The sequence below is a fragment of the Mixophyes fleayi genome, chromosome 12 (assembly GCF_038048845.1).
Source record: "Mixophyes fleayi isolate aMixFle1 chromosome 12, aMixFle1.hap1, whole genome shotgun sequence".
Taxonomy (NCBI): Eukaryota; Metazoa; Chordata; class Amphibia; order Anura; family Limnodynastidae; genus Mixophyes; species Mixophyes fleayi.
In genome coordinates, this window is record NC_134413.1 from 41,972,706 (window position 1) to 41,990,960 (window position 18,255).

Sequence of the window (18,255 nt, forward strand, 5' to 3'; positions counted from 1 at the left end):
GTACTTACATTTCCATAGCTCCTACACTTTCAGTTCCTCCCTGTCTGTTGACATAAGCCACTGCCGTAGCATTGTCGGATTGAATCCTGACCGGAAAACCCCGAAGTAAGGTCTGGGCACCTCGAAGGGCTAACAGCATGGCTTTCAATTCCAGTATGTTGAAGGACAGGGAAGACTCCTGAGTCGACCACAGACCCTGAAGCCGAAGATGAAGAACCACGGCCCCCATCCCTTCAAGATGACGTCTGTGGTCACTATGATCCAGGACCACGGAGCAAAAGATCTGCCCACTGCTAGGTGATCCTGAACCAGTCACCACTGAAAAGAAATCCTTGCTTTGGAAAACAAACGGATCTTCTGGCATTCCAACTGCAGGTGGGAGACTGACCATTTTCTTAAGAGATCCCACTGGAAGCAGCGGGAGTGTACACAACCAAAGGGAATAGTCTCGAAGGTTGCCACCTTCTTCCCTAAGAGACGCATGCATAAATGAATAGTTGGACTGGCCAAGACTTGTGAAGATACTTCACTTAAAAGACCTGGCCTTCTCCTGCGACAAAAACACCTTTTGTTCCCTGGTGTCCATGATGAGCCCCAGGAAGGTCATCTGCTGGCAGGGGATCAACTGAGATTTCTTTAGGTTTATTAACCATCCATGGCTCTCTAGAAACCTGATGGTCAGTCAGGTGCTGTTGTAAATATGGGACTATTTTGACTCCTCTGGAACAAAGACATGTCGTCATCACAGACATTATCTTTGTGAAAACTCTTGGAGCTGTGGATGGCCCGAAGGGGAGAGCTCGAAATTGATAGTGGGTTAACCCCACTGTAAATCTTAGAAGAGAATGATGTCCTTTCCAAACAGGGATATGAAGGCAAGCGTCCTTTATATCTATTGACGCTAAAAACTTGTTTTTCTCTAGACCGTTGATTACCGATCTGAGGGACTCCATGCAAAATGTGTCCACCCTTAGGTTTACATTTAGCATTTTTAAATTTAAAATGGGTCGGAAAGATCCATCCGGTTTCGTGACCAAAAACAGGTTTGAATAAAACCCCTGTCTTTTCTGGCTGTCTGGTACTTTGCAAATGACTCCTGCAGAAAGAAGAGAAGCAACACAGGTCTGTATCGCCTGTCTCCTTTCTGGATCGCGGGATAACATGGTTGCAAAGAAGCAACGTAGGGCTGGACCTAACAGGTCTATCATGTACCCTCTCGTCATAATCCCACGAACCCAAAGGTCTTGGGAGGACGCTATCCATTGCTCCCGAAACAAAAACAATCGTCCCCCCATTCCTGCCGCCGCAAGAAGGGGTGGATGGCAGTCAAGATGCCGTTTATTCTTGGACTTTAGCAGACGGCCGTCTCGAAGAGAAGGAGGACCTACCTCTGTATGAGTGTCCACTGGTACTAGTCGGTCTGTCCCTAGCCGACTGACCTCTGGCGAAGGAACTCCCGGAAAAGACTGCCGAAAGGAGCCAAATCGGGGAGGCCTAGACTTAGAAACATTCACTGGCAGAAAGGTGCTTTTCACGCCAGTAGCTTGGGAAATCATATTGTCTAACTCTGGGCCAAACAAACTAGTGCCTGAATAAGGCACCGTCTCAAGGGATTTCTTAGACTCCAAATCTGTGTCCCAGGATCTTAACCATAGAGTCCTTCTCGCCAACACCGCGGAAGCCTGTATAGAAGAGGAAATGGAGCCTGCATTTTGGGCCACCTCATAAATACCCAGAAACTTCCTTTAGATGCAAGGCAAGGGGAAGCAATTCAGAATCTTGTAAACCCTCAGTCAATTGTTCTGCCCATGCTTCCATTCCTCTGGCAACCCATGCCGAGGAAAACATGGGTCTGAATGAGGAACCTGCTGCAACAAAAACAGATTTTAACTGAGCCTTGAGTTTGCGGTTTGTGGGGTTCTGCAGAGCTGCAGTACCTGGAAATGGAAGCGTAGTGTGGCGGGCTAAACGAGCCACCGGAGTATCCACCTTAGGGGTCTGTTCCCAGCGAGAAAGATCCTCTTCCTGAATGGTTACAGGGAGAGGAACCCTCCTATGGATTGTAAACTTCCTGTCCGGTTGTTTCCAGGCCTCCTCTGCTATATCTCTTAATTCCACCGAAGGTCGAAAACTGATAGCACGTTTTCTATTTTTTTTTTTTTTAAAAGACCTTGATTCGAAGATCTAGGTTCATCCACATCCGTAAGGTCCAAGGCATGCCTTACTGCTAAAACCAGATCGTCGATACCTTGATTTTTAAAGGATTCCTCCGGGTCTATGGCCAGTACAGAATCGGAGTCAAAAGTGGGTTCAACCTCGTCTTCTGAATACCCCCCCAAATCAGAGGGGGATAATAGAGGATTTGTAGACCAATGTCCCTTTATTTCTGGAAAATCCAGATCTTGGAGATTCAGGCTACCTGTTTAACCTATCCAGGCCTCTGACCAATGATAAAGATCAAGCTGGTTCACCAGAGGTAGAGGCTGGATTTGTGACCAGGGATACCAGCGGTAACAGTCATTCCCAAACTTACTGGCAGGGCCGTTTGTTCTGAAACAGCGGGAACAACAGCAGAACCCGCCATTAATCCCGTAGACTTGCTAAGAGTCTGGGCCAGAGAAGTAACAGATTAGGCCAAGGAAGTTACCCATGCCGGTTCCTCCAGTATCAGAATTACATTAGACTGGGCTTGCGTAGTGAGTGACCCCGCGTCACAATCTGTACAAAGTGCCCCCTCGGCTCTCTCCCCAACAGAGCACTGCCGCTGCAACCAAATAGGAGTGTGTTCTCTATATATAGAACACACTCCACCAATCAAAAAGGAAAAGAAACCTATCTCTAAAAAAAATTAAAAGAAAATAAAGATAAAGTAAAAAAACTACTAGCATCTAAAAGATAAGCCCAACTCCTTGGGCATTTAGACTTAAACTGAGGCTACAGGGGATTGTAGAGGGGAGGGGTCTGTCAGCATAGATACATTTAACAAGTTAACTAGCTAAGTGCCAACTCCCCAAACTCCCCTCCACAACCCATGGTAGCAGTGTCCCCCAGATATGATAGAGAAATGGGATTTTTACACTTTAGTTAAATCCCTTTCTCTGAATCCACTGGGGGATCATAGGATAGAAAGGATTCTTTAGGACTTACTATTTGCTCCTCCCTCCTCTATTTGTCCATCCTGCAGGGAACTCAATTATTTTTCTAACAAAGCCCCACAGAACAGAACCAGAAAAATAACTAAAGCAGGAAAGAGAAACAAAATCCCCAGAAACAGAGCATACAAAAGGGTGGGAGCCAAATGTCCGCCAATAGAATCAGAGAAAAGGATATAACATAAGCATAAACAATCTCATCTAATTGTGGGGACACTGGAACCATGGGGACGTATCAAAACTCTTCCACCAAGTGTGTACACTCACAAATTTGTGTTGAGCAGCACCTTCTGACCAAAACTGGCTGCTTTAGACGCAAAAGCATTGAACCTAGAAACCAGCCAAAGCGCTGTGCATGAAGCAGTCAGTAATCTGGTAGTATGCTCCTTCACGATATAAGGAACAGGTTTCCAAGTTCCAATGTAGAAGTGATCCATCTAGCTATAGTCTGCTTAAACACCAACCAACCTCTTTAGAAAGCATGATAGATAACCCGAAAATCATCAGTCTTCCTACAGTCTAGTGTTCTTCTGACAAATATCTTAATATTGTGACAACATCCAGTAAAGGAATAGATGCCTTCATGATATCTCTGAAAAACTGTCCCAATGCTAGAATCACAATATCCTGATTTAAGTGAATATTTAGAAACCACCTTAGGCTGAATGGATGGTTCTGTATGGACAATGAACCTAACCTTCATGAATAAATAGGGAGATTTATAAGATCCCAATTTCAACAACCTCTGGGTTTTGGAAATGGCCAAAGTCTTCCATTAGAGAAACTTGAGATCCACTTCAAAAGGAGCTTGTTGTAATGCCTTTAACAATAAATTCAAGTCCCAAAAATGAGTACTGAATAGTGTTGTGAAATGTTTCACATACTGTAATAAAGCCTGCACCTCCATTAAGAGCGCTAACCTCTTCTGGAAGAAAGCAGAAGGTGTAGAAATCTGAACTTTGAGTAAATTCAGTTTCAAACCATAACCCAAGCCATCCTGTAGGTACATAATGAGAAGGAAACAAAGGTTGTTGGAAACCTCCTATACGCACACCAAGAATATGTCTTCCAGATAAAAATCCCATGAAACAGTTCATAGTGTCTACAAGAAACACCTTGAGCAAAATTATTATTATTATTATTAATTTTTATTTATAGGGCGCCACTAGGTGTCCGTAGCACCGTACAGGGACAAACGAAATTACAATACGAGGTGAGACAGCACAGAACAGTAAACAATAATCACAGTAACTCAGTGAGCTCAAGGCACAGCTAGAGAGGTGGGGGAGGGGAGAGGAGATGATCCGCCAACAACGGCACTTAGGAGGGAGGGCACGGATGAGAGGGAGACCCTCATGGGGAAGAGGAGGGAGCGAGAGGGGAAGGGGGAAGAGGGTCCTCGAGGAGGAAGGCAGGGTAGCTGGCGAGCAGAGTTAAAAGTGGTGAAGACAGGAGGAGAGAAGACCCTGCTCAAAGGAGCGTACAATCTAAGGGGTGGGGTAGACTGACAGAGAGACACAGTGGAGAGAGGGAGAGAAGGAGGAACGGAGGATAAGGGAAGGGGAATGAAGGGAAAGAGTCAGAAGAAAAGGTAGGAACTATTGCAGATCGGGTGGACAGATTGTTGGGAGGGGCTGGGAATGACCCAGCGGTTTTGGTGCATGTTGGCACCAATGACCGAGTTAGAGGAAGAAGGGGTGTCCTAAAGAATGATTTCAGGGACATAGGTCGCAAATTTAAGGCAAGGAGGACATCCAAGGTAGTATTTTCGGAAATACTACCTGTGCCACGCGCTAGTCCAGGGAGGCAGCGGGAGATTAGGGAGGTTAATGTGTGGCTAAAAGATTGGTGTAAGAAGGAGGGTTTTGGATTCTTAGAGCACTGGGCTGATTTCTCGGTCAGTTGCCATCTTTATTGTCGTGATGGATTGCACCTGAATGAGGAGGGGGCTGCAGTGCTAGGGGAGAGGATGGTTAGAAGGTTGGAGGAGATTTTAAACTAGGCTCCGGGGGAGAGGGGCAAGCAAGTATTTATGGGATAGACATTGAGAGTAGTAAGGAGGAATTTAAAAAGAGTAAAGGGGGTGGAGAGGGAGGAAAGGGAAGCATAGTCGATAAGGAGCGGCCCTTTTTAAAGCAAAAAGAAATACCTAAGGGAGGCAATAGACTTAAGTGTATGCTTGCAAATGCAAGAAGCCTGACAGGTAAAATGGGGGAGTTAGAACTAGTAGCAATGAATGAGCAGTATGATATTATAGGTATTACTGAGACCTGGTGGGATGATACACATGACTGGGCAGTCAACTTGGAAGGCTATTCTCTCTTCAGGAGGGATAGGGTAAAAAAAAGGGGAGGAGGAGTATGTCTTTATATTAAGCCAGAATTATAACCAAGTATTCAGGAAGTTATATACGAGAATATTGGTGATAATATAGAGGCATTGTGGGTGGAAATATCCAGCGGAGGAAAAAGCTCAGAGAAGTTTCTGATAGGGATATGCTATAAACCGCCAGATATTAGTACGACTTCTACAGCAAATTGAAAAGGCTACACAACTAGGTCAAATTTTAATTATGTGGGATTTTAATTATCCGGACATTGATTGGAGTACTTAGACCTGCGGTACAGCTAGGGGAAATAGGTTTCTGAGCACGCTAAAAGACCATTACATGTCCCAATTAGTAGAGGAACCAACTAGGAACCGGACTATACTGGACCTAGTAATAACAAACAATGTAGACGTAATATCAAATATTCAAGTAAAGGAGCACTTGGGAAACAGTGATCATAATATGGTCTCATTTGAAATTAGTTTCCAGAAACAACAGTATAAGGGATCAACTAGGACTTTAAACTTTAAAAAGGCACATTTTAATATGCTAAAGGAGTCTATAAAGAGCATAGACTGGGACAAAGCCTTTGAAGGAAAAAATACGGAAGAAATGTGGGCTGTCTTTAAAATGTTGTTGGAAACATACACGTATAAGTTCATTCCTATGGGAAATAAATGTCAAAGAATTAAGTCTAAACCAATGTGGCTAAATAAAAAGGTAAGGGAAGAAATGTAAAGGAAGAAGCGTGCATTTAAATTGTTTAAGTCTGAAGGGTCAGAGGAGTTCTTCCATAGGTACAAGGAATGTAATAAACCATGCAAAAAGGAAATTAGATTGGCTAAATTACAAAATGAAAGGCACGTTGCAAAAGAAAGTAAGACAAACCCCAAAAAGTTTTTTAAGTATATAAATGGCAAAAGGATTAAAAAAGATAATATAGGACCCCTAAGAAGTGAAATGGGTGAATTGATAAATGATACTAAGGAAAAAGCAGAGGTATTAAACACGTTCTTTTCTTCAGTATTTACCAGAGAGGAATAAATGGCAGGAGTAATACATAAAAATGGAAATGAAACCATGCCATTAATTAATACTTGGTTGTCAGAGGAAGAAGTCCAAAGGCAACTGAAGAATATTAAGATAAATAAAGCTCCAGGTCCAGATGGCATACACCCAAGGGTCCTTATGGAGTTAAACTCGGAAATAGCTAGACCGCTATTCTTAGTTTTCAGAGATTCAATCTCATCAGGCTCAGTACCAAGGGATTGGCGAATAGCAGATGTGGTGCCGTTGTTTAAAAAGGGGACGAGATCACAACCAGAGAATTATAGACCTGTAAGCCTGACATCAATAGTGGGGAAACTACTGGAAGGTATTTTAAGGGACAGTATTCAGGATTACTTGGTACGCAATAAAATTATTAGTGGGAATCAACATGGATTTGTGAGGGATAGGTCATGTCAAACTAATCTAATTAGTTTCTACGAGGAAGTTAGTGGGAACTTAGACCAGGGCAGGACAGTAGATGTGGTCTACTTAGATTTTGCAAAGGCCTTTGATACAGTGCCACACAAGAGGTTGGTTTACAAAATAATGGAACTGGGTCTAGGAATCAAAATTTGTACTTGGATCGAAAACTGGTTAGAGAATAGGGAACAGAGAGTTGTGATAAATGGAACCTTTTCTAATTGGTCAAAGTCTTAAGTGGAGTACCTCAAGGTTCCGTGCTGGGACCACTCCTTTTTAATATATTTATTAATGACCTTGGTGATGGTTTAGAGAGTAAAGTTTCTATTTTTGCAGATGACACTAAACTCTGTAAGGTAATAAAATCAGAGCAAGATGTAGCTTCTCTACAGAGGGACTTAAATAAACTGGAGGATTGGGCGGCCAAATGGAATACGAGGTTTAACACAGATAAATGTAAGTTTATGCATTCAGGGATCAAAAACAAGAACGCATTCTATAAATTAAATGGAATTAATTTAGGAGAATCTATAATGAAAAAGGATTTGGGAGTGCTCGTAGACAGTAGACTTAGCAATAGTGCTCAATGTCAAGCAGCAGCTGCAAGGGCAAACAAAGTATTGGCATGCTTAAAAGGGGCATAGATGCAAGGGAAGACAGTGTAATTTTGCCACTGTATAAATCATTGGTAAGACCTCATCTTGAATATGCAGTACAGTTCTGGGCACCACTCTATAAAAAAGATAATTTGGAACTAGAAAGGGTTCAGAGAAGGGCGACAAAATTGATAAAGGGTATGGAGTCATTAAGTTATGAGGAAAGGTTAGCCAGTTTAGGCATGTTTACTTTAGAAAAGAGGCGTCTAAGGGGAGATATGATTACTATGTACAAATACATTAGGGGTCAATACGGAGAGCTTTCATGGGAACTTTTTACCCCAAGGACCATACACAGGACACGTGGTCATCCCCTAAGGTTAGAGGAGAGGAAATTTCACAACCAGCAAAGGAAGGGGAAGTAAAGATATGGAATTCATTGCCAGGGAAGGTTGTGATGGCAGATTCAATAGATATGTTTAAAAAAGGGTTAGACAAATTTTTAGCGGAAAGGTGTATCCAGGGATACGACCGTTAATTTAAAATAAAGGATAGTAGTGGATATAGGGTAAAAATTGGATTGCAATATTGAGTCTGGGGGCATTTTCAAAATTGAAACAGATTGGCGGTTGCTTACTCTGGATTAATTTCAAATATAAGTGCAGGATCGCAGGAGATCCAAAATAGGTTGATACTTGATGGACTGGTGTCTTTTTTCAACCTCATCAACTATGTTACTATGTTACTATGTATGTAAGTAGGAGACTGGAAAGCTTTAAGAAAAAGGTGGGTTTTTAAACACTGTTTGAAACTGAACAGATAAGGGGAAGTTCTGATGGAGGGAGGGAGCTTGTTCCAGTGGAGATGGGCAGCGCAGGCGAAGTCTTGGATACGTGCGTGGGAGGAGGTGATCAGGGGAGGAAGAGAGGTGACGGTCATTGGCCGATCGGAGAGGGCGAGATGGAGCATGAATAGAGAGGAGGGAGGAGATGTAGGGTGCTGTGGAGTTGGCGAGGGCCTTGTGATTCAGACATGATGGCATTAGGTCGATATCTGGCTGACTGCCTTTATCAAAAATCTGCTGAAAGACGGCATGGTTATGTGACCATTCTCATGGATGCAGGGTGTACCTGCTAAGATAATTGGCATCCCAGCTCTCCACCACTGGTCTGAACACTGCTGAGATTGGCAGGATATTTGGCGGCTTTCTTCATTGCAAGTTCTTTAGGCCTCCCTGATGATTGATGTAGGCCACTATGTTCAATCAGAAAAACCAACTCATAGGCTTTCTGAACTAAAAGCGTTAAACACTACCTTTAACTGAAGGACAGCTTGGCCACTAGCTGGGATCGCAGACCATGAGAACAGTGATGAATCAACGCCATCTCCATCCACGAAAAGTCTGTCATCCCAATTGTCCAGTTTCATATAGCAAAGGGATGGCAAAGTTAAGGATGTTGACCTTCAACTAACAGTGGAGCAAGCAAAGCGTCCTCAAAGTCTCAACGAATTGATCCTGAATTACCTAGAATGAAGCTTTACAAAGTGCACAACCTCAGAGGTCAATAGCATTTCTACCAGGATTTCCATACAGACCAGGACAAACATCCTCCTGGGAACCAAAAGACCCCTTACCAGTCTGTGTAACAAGTTTAATCTGGTTTCCTGGAAGAAACACTCAATGTTGTGGGAAATCCAACAACTGACACAGAAAGACCAGGATCTTGGATGAAACCGGTTGGATTTTTGAGAATTGATAATCCAACCATAAGACTCCATCTTATCAAAAGTTCACCCAAGTAAGGCATAATCATTATCCCCCTAGTCCTCAAGATTGAGGCTATAACCGCCATAAACTTTGTGAATATCAGAGAAGCTTTCGAGAGATCAAATTAAAGGGTCCGAAACGGGAAATGGTGGGAATGAACCGCAAACCGGGAGTGTGAAATTGGTGGCCCTCACAGATTGGGACATGCAAGTATCCTTGACTTTCTGTTTCATGCCATTAATGGGAGATCTTCCTGGCTTCATTTTGAACTTGCCCACCCAAATGAAAAAGTTGATGGTTATGAGGCTCAAAATTGGTTGAAAGGAACAGTTTGATTTTCAACAACAAATAGGATGGAATAGAAGCCCATTACCCTCTGATTTTCAGGCCCTGGGGTGAAAACACCAGCAGCGAGAAAGATATGAATGTGTGTGTGAGGCCATGACTGTCCCCATTTGACCCCCACTTCCTAACCAGGCCACTGGCTCTGCACCAAGCGCAGGTTCCACTCCTTGGGGAGCAACCTCGACATAGACTACTTCCCTCCTCCTGTGGTAGCACAGGAGACCCCACTGGAGGACTGTCCCAAGTTGGGAGAGGGGTGTGGTGGTAGGAGGCACTGGGAACGACATCTCCTTAGCTTGCTCCTCTCACTGACCACGGGAGCGGTAAACAGTGATCAAATGGCTGTGGTGGCAAATTCAAAACAATAACCATCAACATAAAATGAAAGTAAAAGGACCCTGTCCAGCTGGCACTATAAAACCTAAGTACCATGTATGATGGAGAAAAAGAAGGGAAGACTTGTCTAAGATTGGATGAATGAGTATACAGAATTGTTGTACTTTCCTTCAAATTCCTCTCTCTGAGGATGTAATATTGGGTGGAGTGAGGGGGCTACAGTCATTGGGTTATGTTTCACCCGTAGAAGGCACTGGAATAAAGGAACGGACTTCTCCACCTCTACCTTTTAAACCACAAGTTCCTAAAAAACTGCAAAATGGCACTGCTGTGTCTCTCTTCATTTACCTGCAGATTGTAATTGGATCCTGGTGTATCATACAGATGAAGTGGCAGTCGTTCTATAGACTCAAGCACTGCAATCAGTTTTCGGACCAGTGCTATAGCTGGGCGGCTGAAAATGAAAAGAATAAGATTAACACATTTATTATCAAAATAGTTCTAAATATAGTAATTGATAAATGTGGCGCCTCACTCAGTATGCAGCCTGTTACATGTAGTGGAGCGTCCACTTCCCTCCACAAACAGACACAGTATATATAATGAAAACACGTACACTTGGCGTACACCTTTTCACATACGAGATGCTTTGGGGTGACTTTATTCCAAAATCACAAGGTGGAAAATAGAACTTCTTTATGGGATTTTCCTGGACTATTGATATCTGTGTTTTTTTAAACATATTGCATTATTATTTTTTCCGTTTGTGTTTCTATGAGTCTGGATTCCAGATTGTCTGAAGTTATTCAGAAAGAAGGATAAAGACCATCAGTCTGGTAGAAGAATGGTATTATGATAAAATCTAAGAGCAATTTATCATCATCTCATATGTGAAAAGGTGTGTGCCAAGTGTACGTGTTTTCATTGTATATACATTTATTATCAAACCTACAAATGTCAGGTACAGTGTACTGTAATTTTCCACAAACATTATTTTAGGACAAAGAAAAAATTAGTGGAAGAATATTGAAATTAGGATATGCACAAGATTGATAAACGTTTTTTAAAAGCATAAAAAAATGTATAAATTAATCCTGCACAACATGTCCTAAGGCAAAGGAGATTGATTACAATGGAACTTTTATACTTGCATTAACTCCTTCTCTCTGAATCTATTGGGGGACACTAACTTTGGGGATATAGAGGTTCAGCTAGGAGGCTGGGAACTCCCTAAAGAATCTTACACATAAAGTCTGTAAGAACCTACCAGACTACAAGCTCTACAAAAGGTGATCCGACCACCTCTCAAACTTACTGACCCAATGTGAAGCTAAAACAGGTCTAAGGGTTGACCCCACTACAGTATAATTGGACTTACGGGTGGCCTCAATCTTCCTATCCCTTAAGGTAGCAGCATTCAGAATGGTGGTGGTCTGAGACAGACATGTCACCACTATGCAGATAGTTTTCTGGTGCATATATGGCTATATTTCTGTCCTCTCAGACAAAAAAAGACCAAAAAAAAAAAAAAGAGGATTTTTATACTTAAAAAAAAAAAAAAAAAAAAACAAGATAAATCCGTTTCTTTGATTCCATTTGGACACTGCTACCATGGGTTGTATGTGGGGAGCTTGGAGTTGGCACTTAAGTTAATTAATTTGTTTAATACTCGCTGACAGAACGCCTTCCCTCTGCTACCCCGTGTAGCCTCAATGTAATACAAAAACTCCAAGGTAGGGGAGACCACCACCGAAGACCAACTAGCAGAACATAAGTAGAGAGGGAACGCAGTGTCCCCCAGATGGAATCAGAAAAACGGATTTATCATAAGTATAAAAACCCTATTTTATCTTTCATCCTGTCTGGGGAACATGGCTACCATAGGGACTTTCTAAAGCAGCCCCCCAGAAGGGAGGAAACACTCTGATAACCCGGCATGCAACATTGTGGCCAAAAACCAGCAGCCGTAAGCACAACAATAACTAGATTACTTATGTGAAATTACATCATTAAGTGCAGCCCAGATTACCCCTAAGGGTGGAATGGGTGCCAAGACTATTTGACATAGGTCAACTTAACAGAGAAGGCCTGTTGACAGAGGACAGAATGCTCCTGGCGATGGTCTGGTTAACAGCCAACCTTTCCTGATCTCAGTATGGAAACATATGAACAGAAACCAGTCCTCCTAATGTTGGATGGCCACACCATATAAGACAAAGGGCATGAACCATATATTAAAGAAAACCTGCTCATATAAAGGTCCAAAGAGGCAGCCAGCTCCTGAAAAAATGGGATTTTTATACTTACGTAAAATACGTTTCTCTTAATCCATTGGGAGACACAGGGAACATTGGGCTATAGAGTAGGGACAGGGCGAACTAGCACTTTAAAACTCTGTTTCAACTAAGCCCTAGCTCCTCCCCCTCTATACCCCACCTCCTGTCCAGCCTCAGTTTATGTTTAACCAAGCCCACAGAAAGCGGAGATAGACAGTTCAAAGACATTGATTGGAAACTTGGATTCCTTTTGAGTACAAAAACCCTGAAACCGTGCATGAAGACATACGGCCTTTTTTTATCTCGAAGGCTGGCATCCTTTGTGATTAAAGTCCAATTTTAAATTGATAAATTGCGTCCCCTGGCAAGAAGCTGTTTATGTAACCACCAAAGAAGCGACTAACTGGTCTGTGGAGACAGGCGAAATAACTGGGCCGCCAGATTCAGATGGTATTTGTTGCATTGCAACAGAAGACCCAACTGGGACTGCTGTGCATGAAACTGAGCAAACTGGACCGGCTTGAAAGTCGATACCATGTTGCCAAAAACTCTCATGGCAAAATGTACCGAAGGCTTCCTTGCCGCCAACCAAGATCTTACCCTGTTCTACAAGGCTAGAATCCTGTCTTAGTTGGTAAGAACACCCGTTTTGTCAGATATGAAATAAAAATACTCAAAAAGATCATTTGCTGGGATGGGAGCAACTTGGACTTTTTGAAGTTGAGAATCCAACCGCGAGACTGTAGAGTCTGGATTATTACTTGAATATGTCGACTAAAGCACCTTTGGAGACGGTCATTAAAAGAAGATCATACAGACAAGGGATGATTGTAATCCTCTTGGACCTTAGGAGAGCAACCACGACCAGCATGATCTCTGTAAAGATATGTGGGGCCAAAGGGAAGAGCCTGAAATTGTAAGTGCTCTGACCGAACCGCAAACCTCAAAAGGGACTGATGACCCCTCTAGATAGGTACATCAAGATAGGCATTTTTGATGTCTAGAACCCCCATGAATTTTTCTTATTCCATGCCGTGAATGACCGAACTCAAAGACTCAATCTTGAACCTGGGCACTGTGACATGGGTGTTGAAAGATTTTCAGAATCAGAATTGGTCTGAATAAGCCTTTTGGTTTCAGTACGAGAAAAAGGTTGTAATAAAAACCCAAACCTCTTCGAGAATCTGGCACCGGAATCATCACTCCGGAATAAAGGAGTGATAGAATTGTTTGTCGTAAAACCAGTCGCTTTCGCGGACAAGTGGGAAGCCCTATGGCAAAGAACTGTCTGGGAGAAAGACCGAGCAGATCGATCTTGTATCCTCAATCCACTACACCCAAACCCAGACGTCGGTGGTAGACTGCAACCAAAAAAACAAGCTCACACCACTGGCGACAGCAGAGGAGCAAAATGTCCGTCATGCGTACTGCTTGTTTGCAGGTTTCGCTGCTGGATGCCAAGCAGACTAGGCCTGGCGCCCACGCAGCAAACCACCCCTAGGGGCGGATGACTGGCCTATAGAAGATTGGCCTGAGGAATATCGACTCCGAAACCTTCTTGAGGACTGAAAGGACCGGAATCTAGACAATCTTTACTTGGGAGCATTAACAAGGAGAAAGGTGCTCTTTCCTCTTGTTGCTTGACTAATGATGGAGTCAAGGTGAGGTCCAAACAAAAGACCCCCAGAAAACGGTATGGTCTCAAGAACCTTTTCAGACTCCCCATCAGCCTTCCAGGACTTAAGGCAGAGAGTACAACCAGCTGAAGCTGCAGAGGCAGAAATACGTGCCCCAATCAGTCCCGCATATGTAGCTGCCTCTCGTAAATAATCTATCGCCTTCTGAATTTGCTCCACTAATGGAAGCAGTTCAGAGGAAGACCTGCCTGCCAACAAACCTTGAAACCGGTGTTTTGACCAGCGTTCCACAGCTTTGTTAACCCACGCAGATGCCAAAACAGGCACATGCTGCCATGAAAATGAACTTAAGGACGGCCTTAACCTCATGGTCTGTACCATCCTTAAGAGTGGCTTTGTTAGGAAAAGGAATAGTAGTTACCTTGGCTAACCCTGTAACTGCAGCATCCACACGTGGAAGCGTCTACCATTTAGCAAAAACTTCAGGAGGAGAAGGATAACCCGACTGCAGTCACTGAGATACTTGGAACTTGCTATCTGGGGAAGTCCAAGGCTCTGACAACAAATCTTCCAATAGGGAAGAAGCCAGGAAAAAGAAAGATTTTTTTTTTTTTTCTTCTTCTTTTCCATGCAAAAAGAGCCTGTGCAACATGAGGAACCTCTTACTTAGGAAAGTGAAGTACCTGACACACAGCTTGTATTAATTCCTCCACACTCTAGCGAACCAAATGAATCTCCTCCCCCATCGAAGGGGCATCCATGTCAGAATTCTCCGCTAAAATTACCTTCATTCTGGGAACTAGTGTCAAAATCTGGCTTATTTTCCTGAAATTGTGGCGCCATCCTCCTACGCTTATGTGAGGAAGACGGTGCCGCAGATTGTAGCATCCTCTCTAAAGAGGAAGAAACCTAAACCAAACCCTCTACAGAGGATGCAATTCCCTGTACCCAAGCAGGCTGTACAGACTCCGCAGGGAGAACAGAGAGAAACAGTCAAACCTTGACTTAGCGAACTAGAACCCATGTCATTCGCTACAGTGCAAGCAGAATGAGAAGATAGAGCGCCCATAGCCTGTGACCACAGCAACTGAGCAAGTTCAGCCACCGTATTGGAGAGAGACTGAACCCAGGCATGTGTTGCCATATGTAAAGCAGCAGCTGCTGTATTACACGGTATGCTCTTTTAAGGCAGGCTGCTCACAGAGCCTGCGCGCCTGACTGACCTGATGGTAACTTAACGTGAAAGACAGCCCAGGTGAAACTCAACATTGATGTAACACCATCTTTACCACGCATGGTTTTTCCCCTGACAAGTTAACAGATGGGACAAAATACAAACAAAACAGTGTAACAAACAGTGCAACAAAACACAATATAAATAACATGCAGCACACAAAAATGAACAGAAAGTGAGCCTGCAATACAGCCAATAAAGCCCCACAGAGTAAAAATAACAAACTTTTGAAAATAACAACCCCCAAACCTTTTACCTTATCAGGACTCAGGACAGAAAAGGGAAGAAGCTGCAGCTATAAAATGGCTGTTAATTCTGGTGTCTGCACACAAATAGTGAGAGACCACCATGGAGGAAGTGTAATAGAAGAAACACCACTCCACCAGGGCCCAGCACTGAATTGACAAGTGTTCATTTACAGGATAACCCCCTCAACCAATCCAGTGCCTAGCAGGGCTCCTTATCTTAGTGACCCTAACCTGACCCAGTCTCCTGAGCTACAAATATAATCCTTTTTTTTTCTTCTCCATAAAATGACTGCTTCTATGTAAGAAGCAACCTGCTCAGGAACAAACTGCGATTTTCTACCACCCTCTCCCAGCACTGTGCTCGGCTCCTAGGAGGGCATGAAAACGTTGGGAGAGGGAGGCTGGCAACAGAGGAACCTCAGCCCAGACACAGCCCGTTCGCCGGGCACTTAAACTAAACTGAGGCTGGACAGTTGGTGGGGTATAGAGGGGGAGGAGCTGGGGCTTAGTTAAACAGAAGTTTAAAGTGCCAGTTCGCCCTGTCCCTACTCTATACCCTAATGTCCCCGGCGTCCCCCAAAGGAAGACAGAGAAAACCCGAAACCAGAACCTCCTGATTCAATGTGAACACTAAAAAAGAATTGTAGACTGAGTGAAGGGACTGTGCGCATCAGCCATGACACTGCATAAAACATAGAATATGGATGTGACTGGATCAGTTATAAAAAACTTATGGTATACATTTAAAGGAAATAGCGCAGGGCGCTTATTTATTTAATTGCCAATGCACTTATTTTTGATATTGTGTATATTTTGATATAGGAGATTATTTCTGAGACTAGGGTACAAAAAGAGGATTTATATACTTATGTTAAATCCGTTTCTCTGATTCTGTCTGGGGGACACTGCTTACCATGGGTTGTGGAGGGGAGCACGGGAGTTGGCACCTAGCTAGTTAATCTTTAGCACTGCTAACAGACCCCTCCCCTCTACAATCCCCCTGCCTCTTCCGTCTCAGTTAATTCAAGGAGCCCCAAGGAGATAGGTCAATCAACCAAGAGCATACAAAGGAAAGGCAGAAGGGAGGGATCGCAGTGTCCCCCAGACGGAATAAGAGAAACGGATTTAACGTAAGTATATAAATCCTCTTTTCTCTTTCATCCAGTCTGGGGGACACTGCTTACCATGGGGACGTTCTAAAGCAGCCCCCTAAGGGTGGGACCGCTCTGAAAGCCCCGCTGGTAGAGCACTACGAGCGAAATTTGCATCCGCGGATGCGAATACATTAAATTGATAGAATTTGGTAAATGTGTGGACAGAAGACCAGGTGGCTGCCCTGCAAAGCTGTTCAGCAGAAGCCCCATTTCTTGCTGCCCACGACGCCCCTACCGATCTGGTGGAATGGGCCGTAAGTCTCTCTGGCACAGGCAGGTTAGCTCTTATGTAAGCCTGCTTAATAGTTGCCGTAATCCATCTTTGCAATAGACTGTTTAGAGGCTGGCCAGCCTCTTTTGTTAGAATCATATAGGACAAACAGAGAATCAGTTCGTCTAATTTGAGATGTTCTTTTGACATAAATACGGAGAGCCCTAACCACATCTAACTTTTCCATAGACTGCCGATCAGACTGAGAAGTAGATGAAAAAACCAGAACTACAATTTCCTGGTTCAAATGAAAGGAGGACACCACTTTTGGAAAAAAAGATGGGAGTGTTCTCAAAACCGCTCTGTCCTCGTGAAAATCCAGATATGGTTCCCGGCAAGACAGAGCTCCCAATTCCGACACCCTACGTGCCGATGCAATTGCCAAAAGAAAAACAACCTTCCAGGTCAAACACCTAAAATCTGCCTCAAGTAAAGGCTCAAAGGGAGGCCCTTTAAGCATGTCCAGTACCAGGTTAAGATCACATGGTGCTGTAGGCAGAACATAGGGAGGTTGAATATGTAAGACTCCCTGAAGAAAAGTCTTGATATCTGGCAAATCCGCTAATTTCAGGTGAAAAAAGACTGAAAGTGCCCATACCTGAACCTTTAGGGAACCTAAACGAAGCCCTGCTTCCAGGCCATCTTGAAGAAAAGCCAATAAAGCGAGGGAGACGAAAGGAAGATGTCTGACATGTCCTATTTTCGCACCATCTGATATAGGCTCGCAAAATCCTGTGATAGATGCGAGCTGAAACTGGTTTGCGAGCTCGCATCATAGTGTTCACCACACTGGAGGAAAAACCCCTAGCCCTCCAGAGGCTAGCTTCAACAGCCATGCCGTTAAACTGAGCTGAGGTAAATTCTGGTGACGAAAGGGACCTTGAAGAAGAAGGTCGTCTCGTGACGGAAGACGAAATCCTTGTCCTACCCCCATTGAGATTATGTCCGCGTACCACACTCGGCGTGGCCATGAGGGAGCTATTAGAATTACCGGCAGACCGCCCTGCCTTACTCGTCTGAGCACACGAGGAAGCATGGGAATCGGAGGAAACAGGAATCTCAACCTGAATTCCCATGACATCGTCATTACGTCCACTGCCACGGCTAAGGGGCCTCTTGCCCTTGCGCAAAACCTGGGAACTTTTCTGTTGTGTCTGGAGGCCATGAGATCTATGTCCGGAAGACCCCCTCTCTGAACTAGAACCTGAAAAACTTCCGGATGGAGTGACCACTCCCCCGGCATCATTTGGTTTCGACTTAGGTAGTCGGCCTCCAAATTTTTTTATTCCCGGAATGAATACTGCCGAGATTGCTGGAACGTACTGTTTTGCCCAAACAAAAATCTGAGCTGCAATTTTCATTGCGGCTGCACTCCTGGTTCCTCCCTGCCTGTTGACATATGCTACAGCCGTGGCATTGTCGGACTGAACTCTGACAGG

The 18,255-nt window shown here is 43.8% G+C and overlaps 1 protein-coding gene across 3 annotated transcripts in view; it reads right to left on the reverse strand.

Annotated features, from left to right (window-relative positions):
* Nucleotides 1-18,255, reverse strand: part of HECTD1 (HECT domain E3 ubiquitin protein ligase 1) — a 77,459-nt gene that overhangs the window by 22,344 nt on the left and 36,860 nt on the right. For all 3 annotated transcript variants that reach the window (XM_075192223.1, XM_075192222.1, XM_075192221.1), the window contains exon 19: nucleotides 10,345-10,450. In XM_075192223.1, coding sequence (XP_075048324.1) covers nucleotides 10,345-10,450 — 106 coding nt within the window. The remainder of the gene's footprint in view (nucleotides 1-10,344; nucleotides 10,451-18,255) is intronic.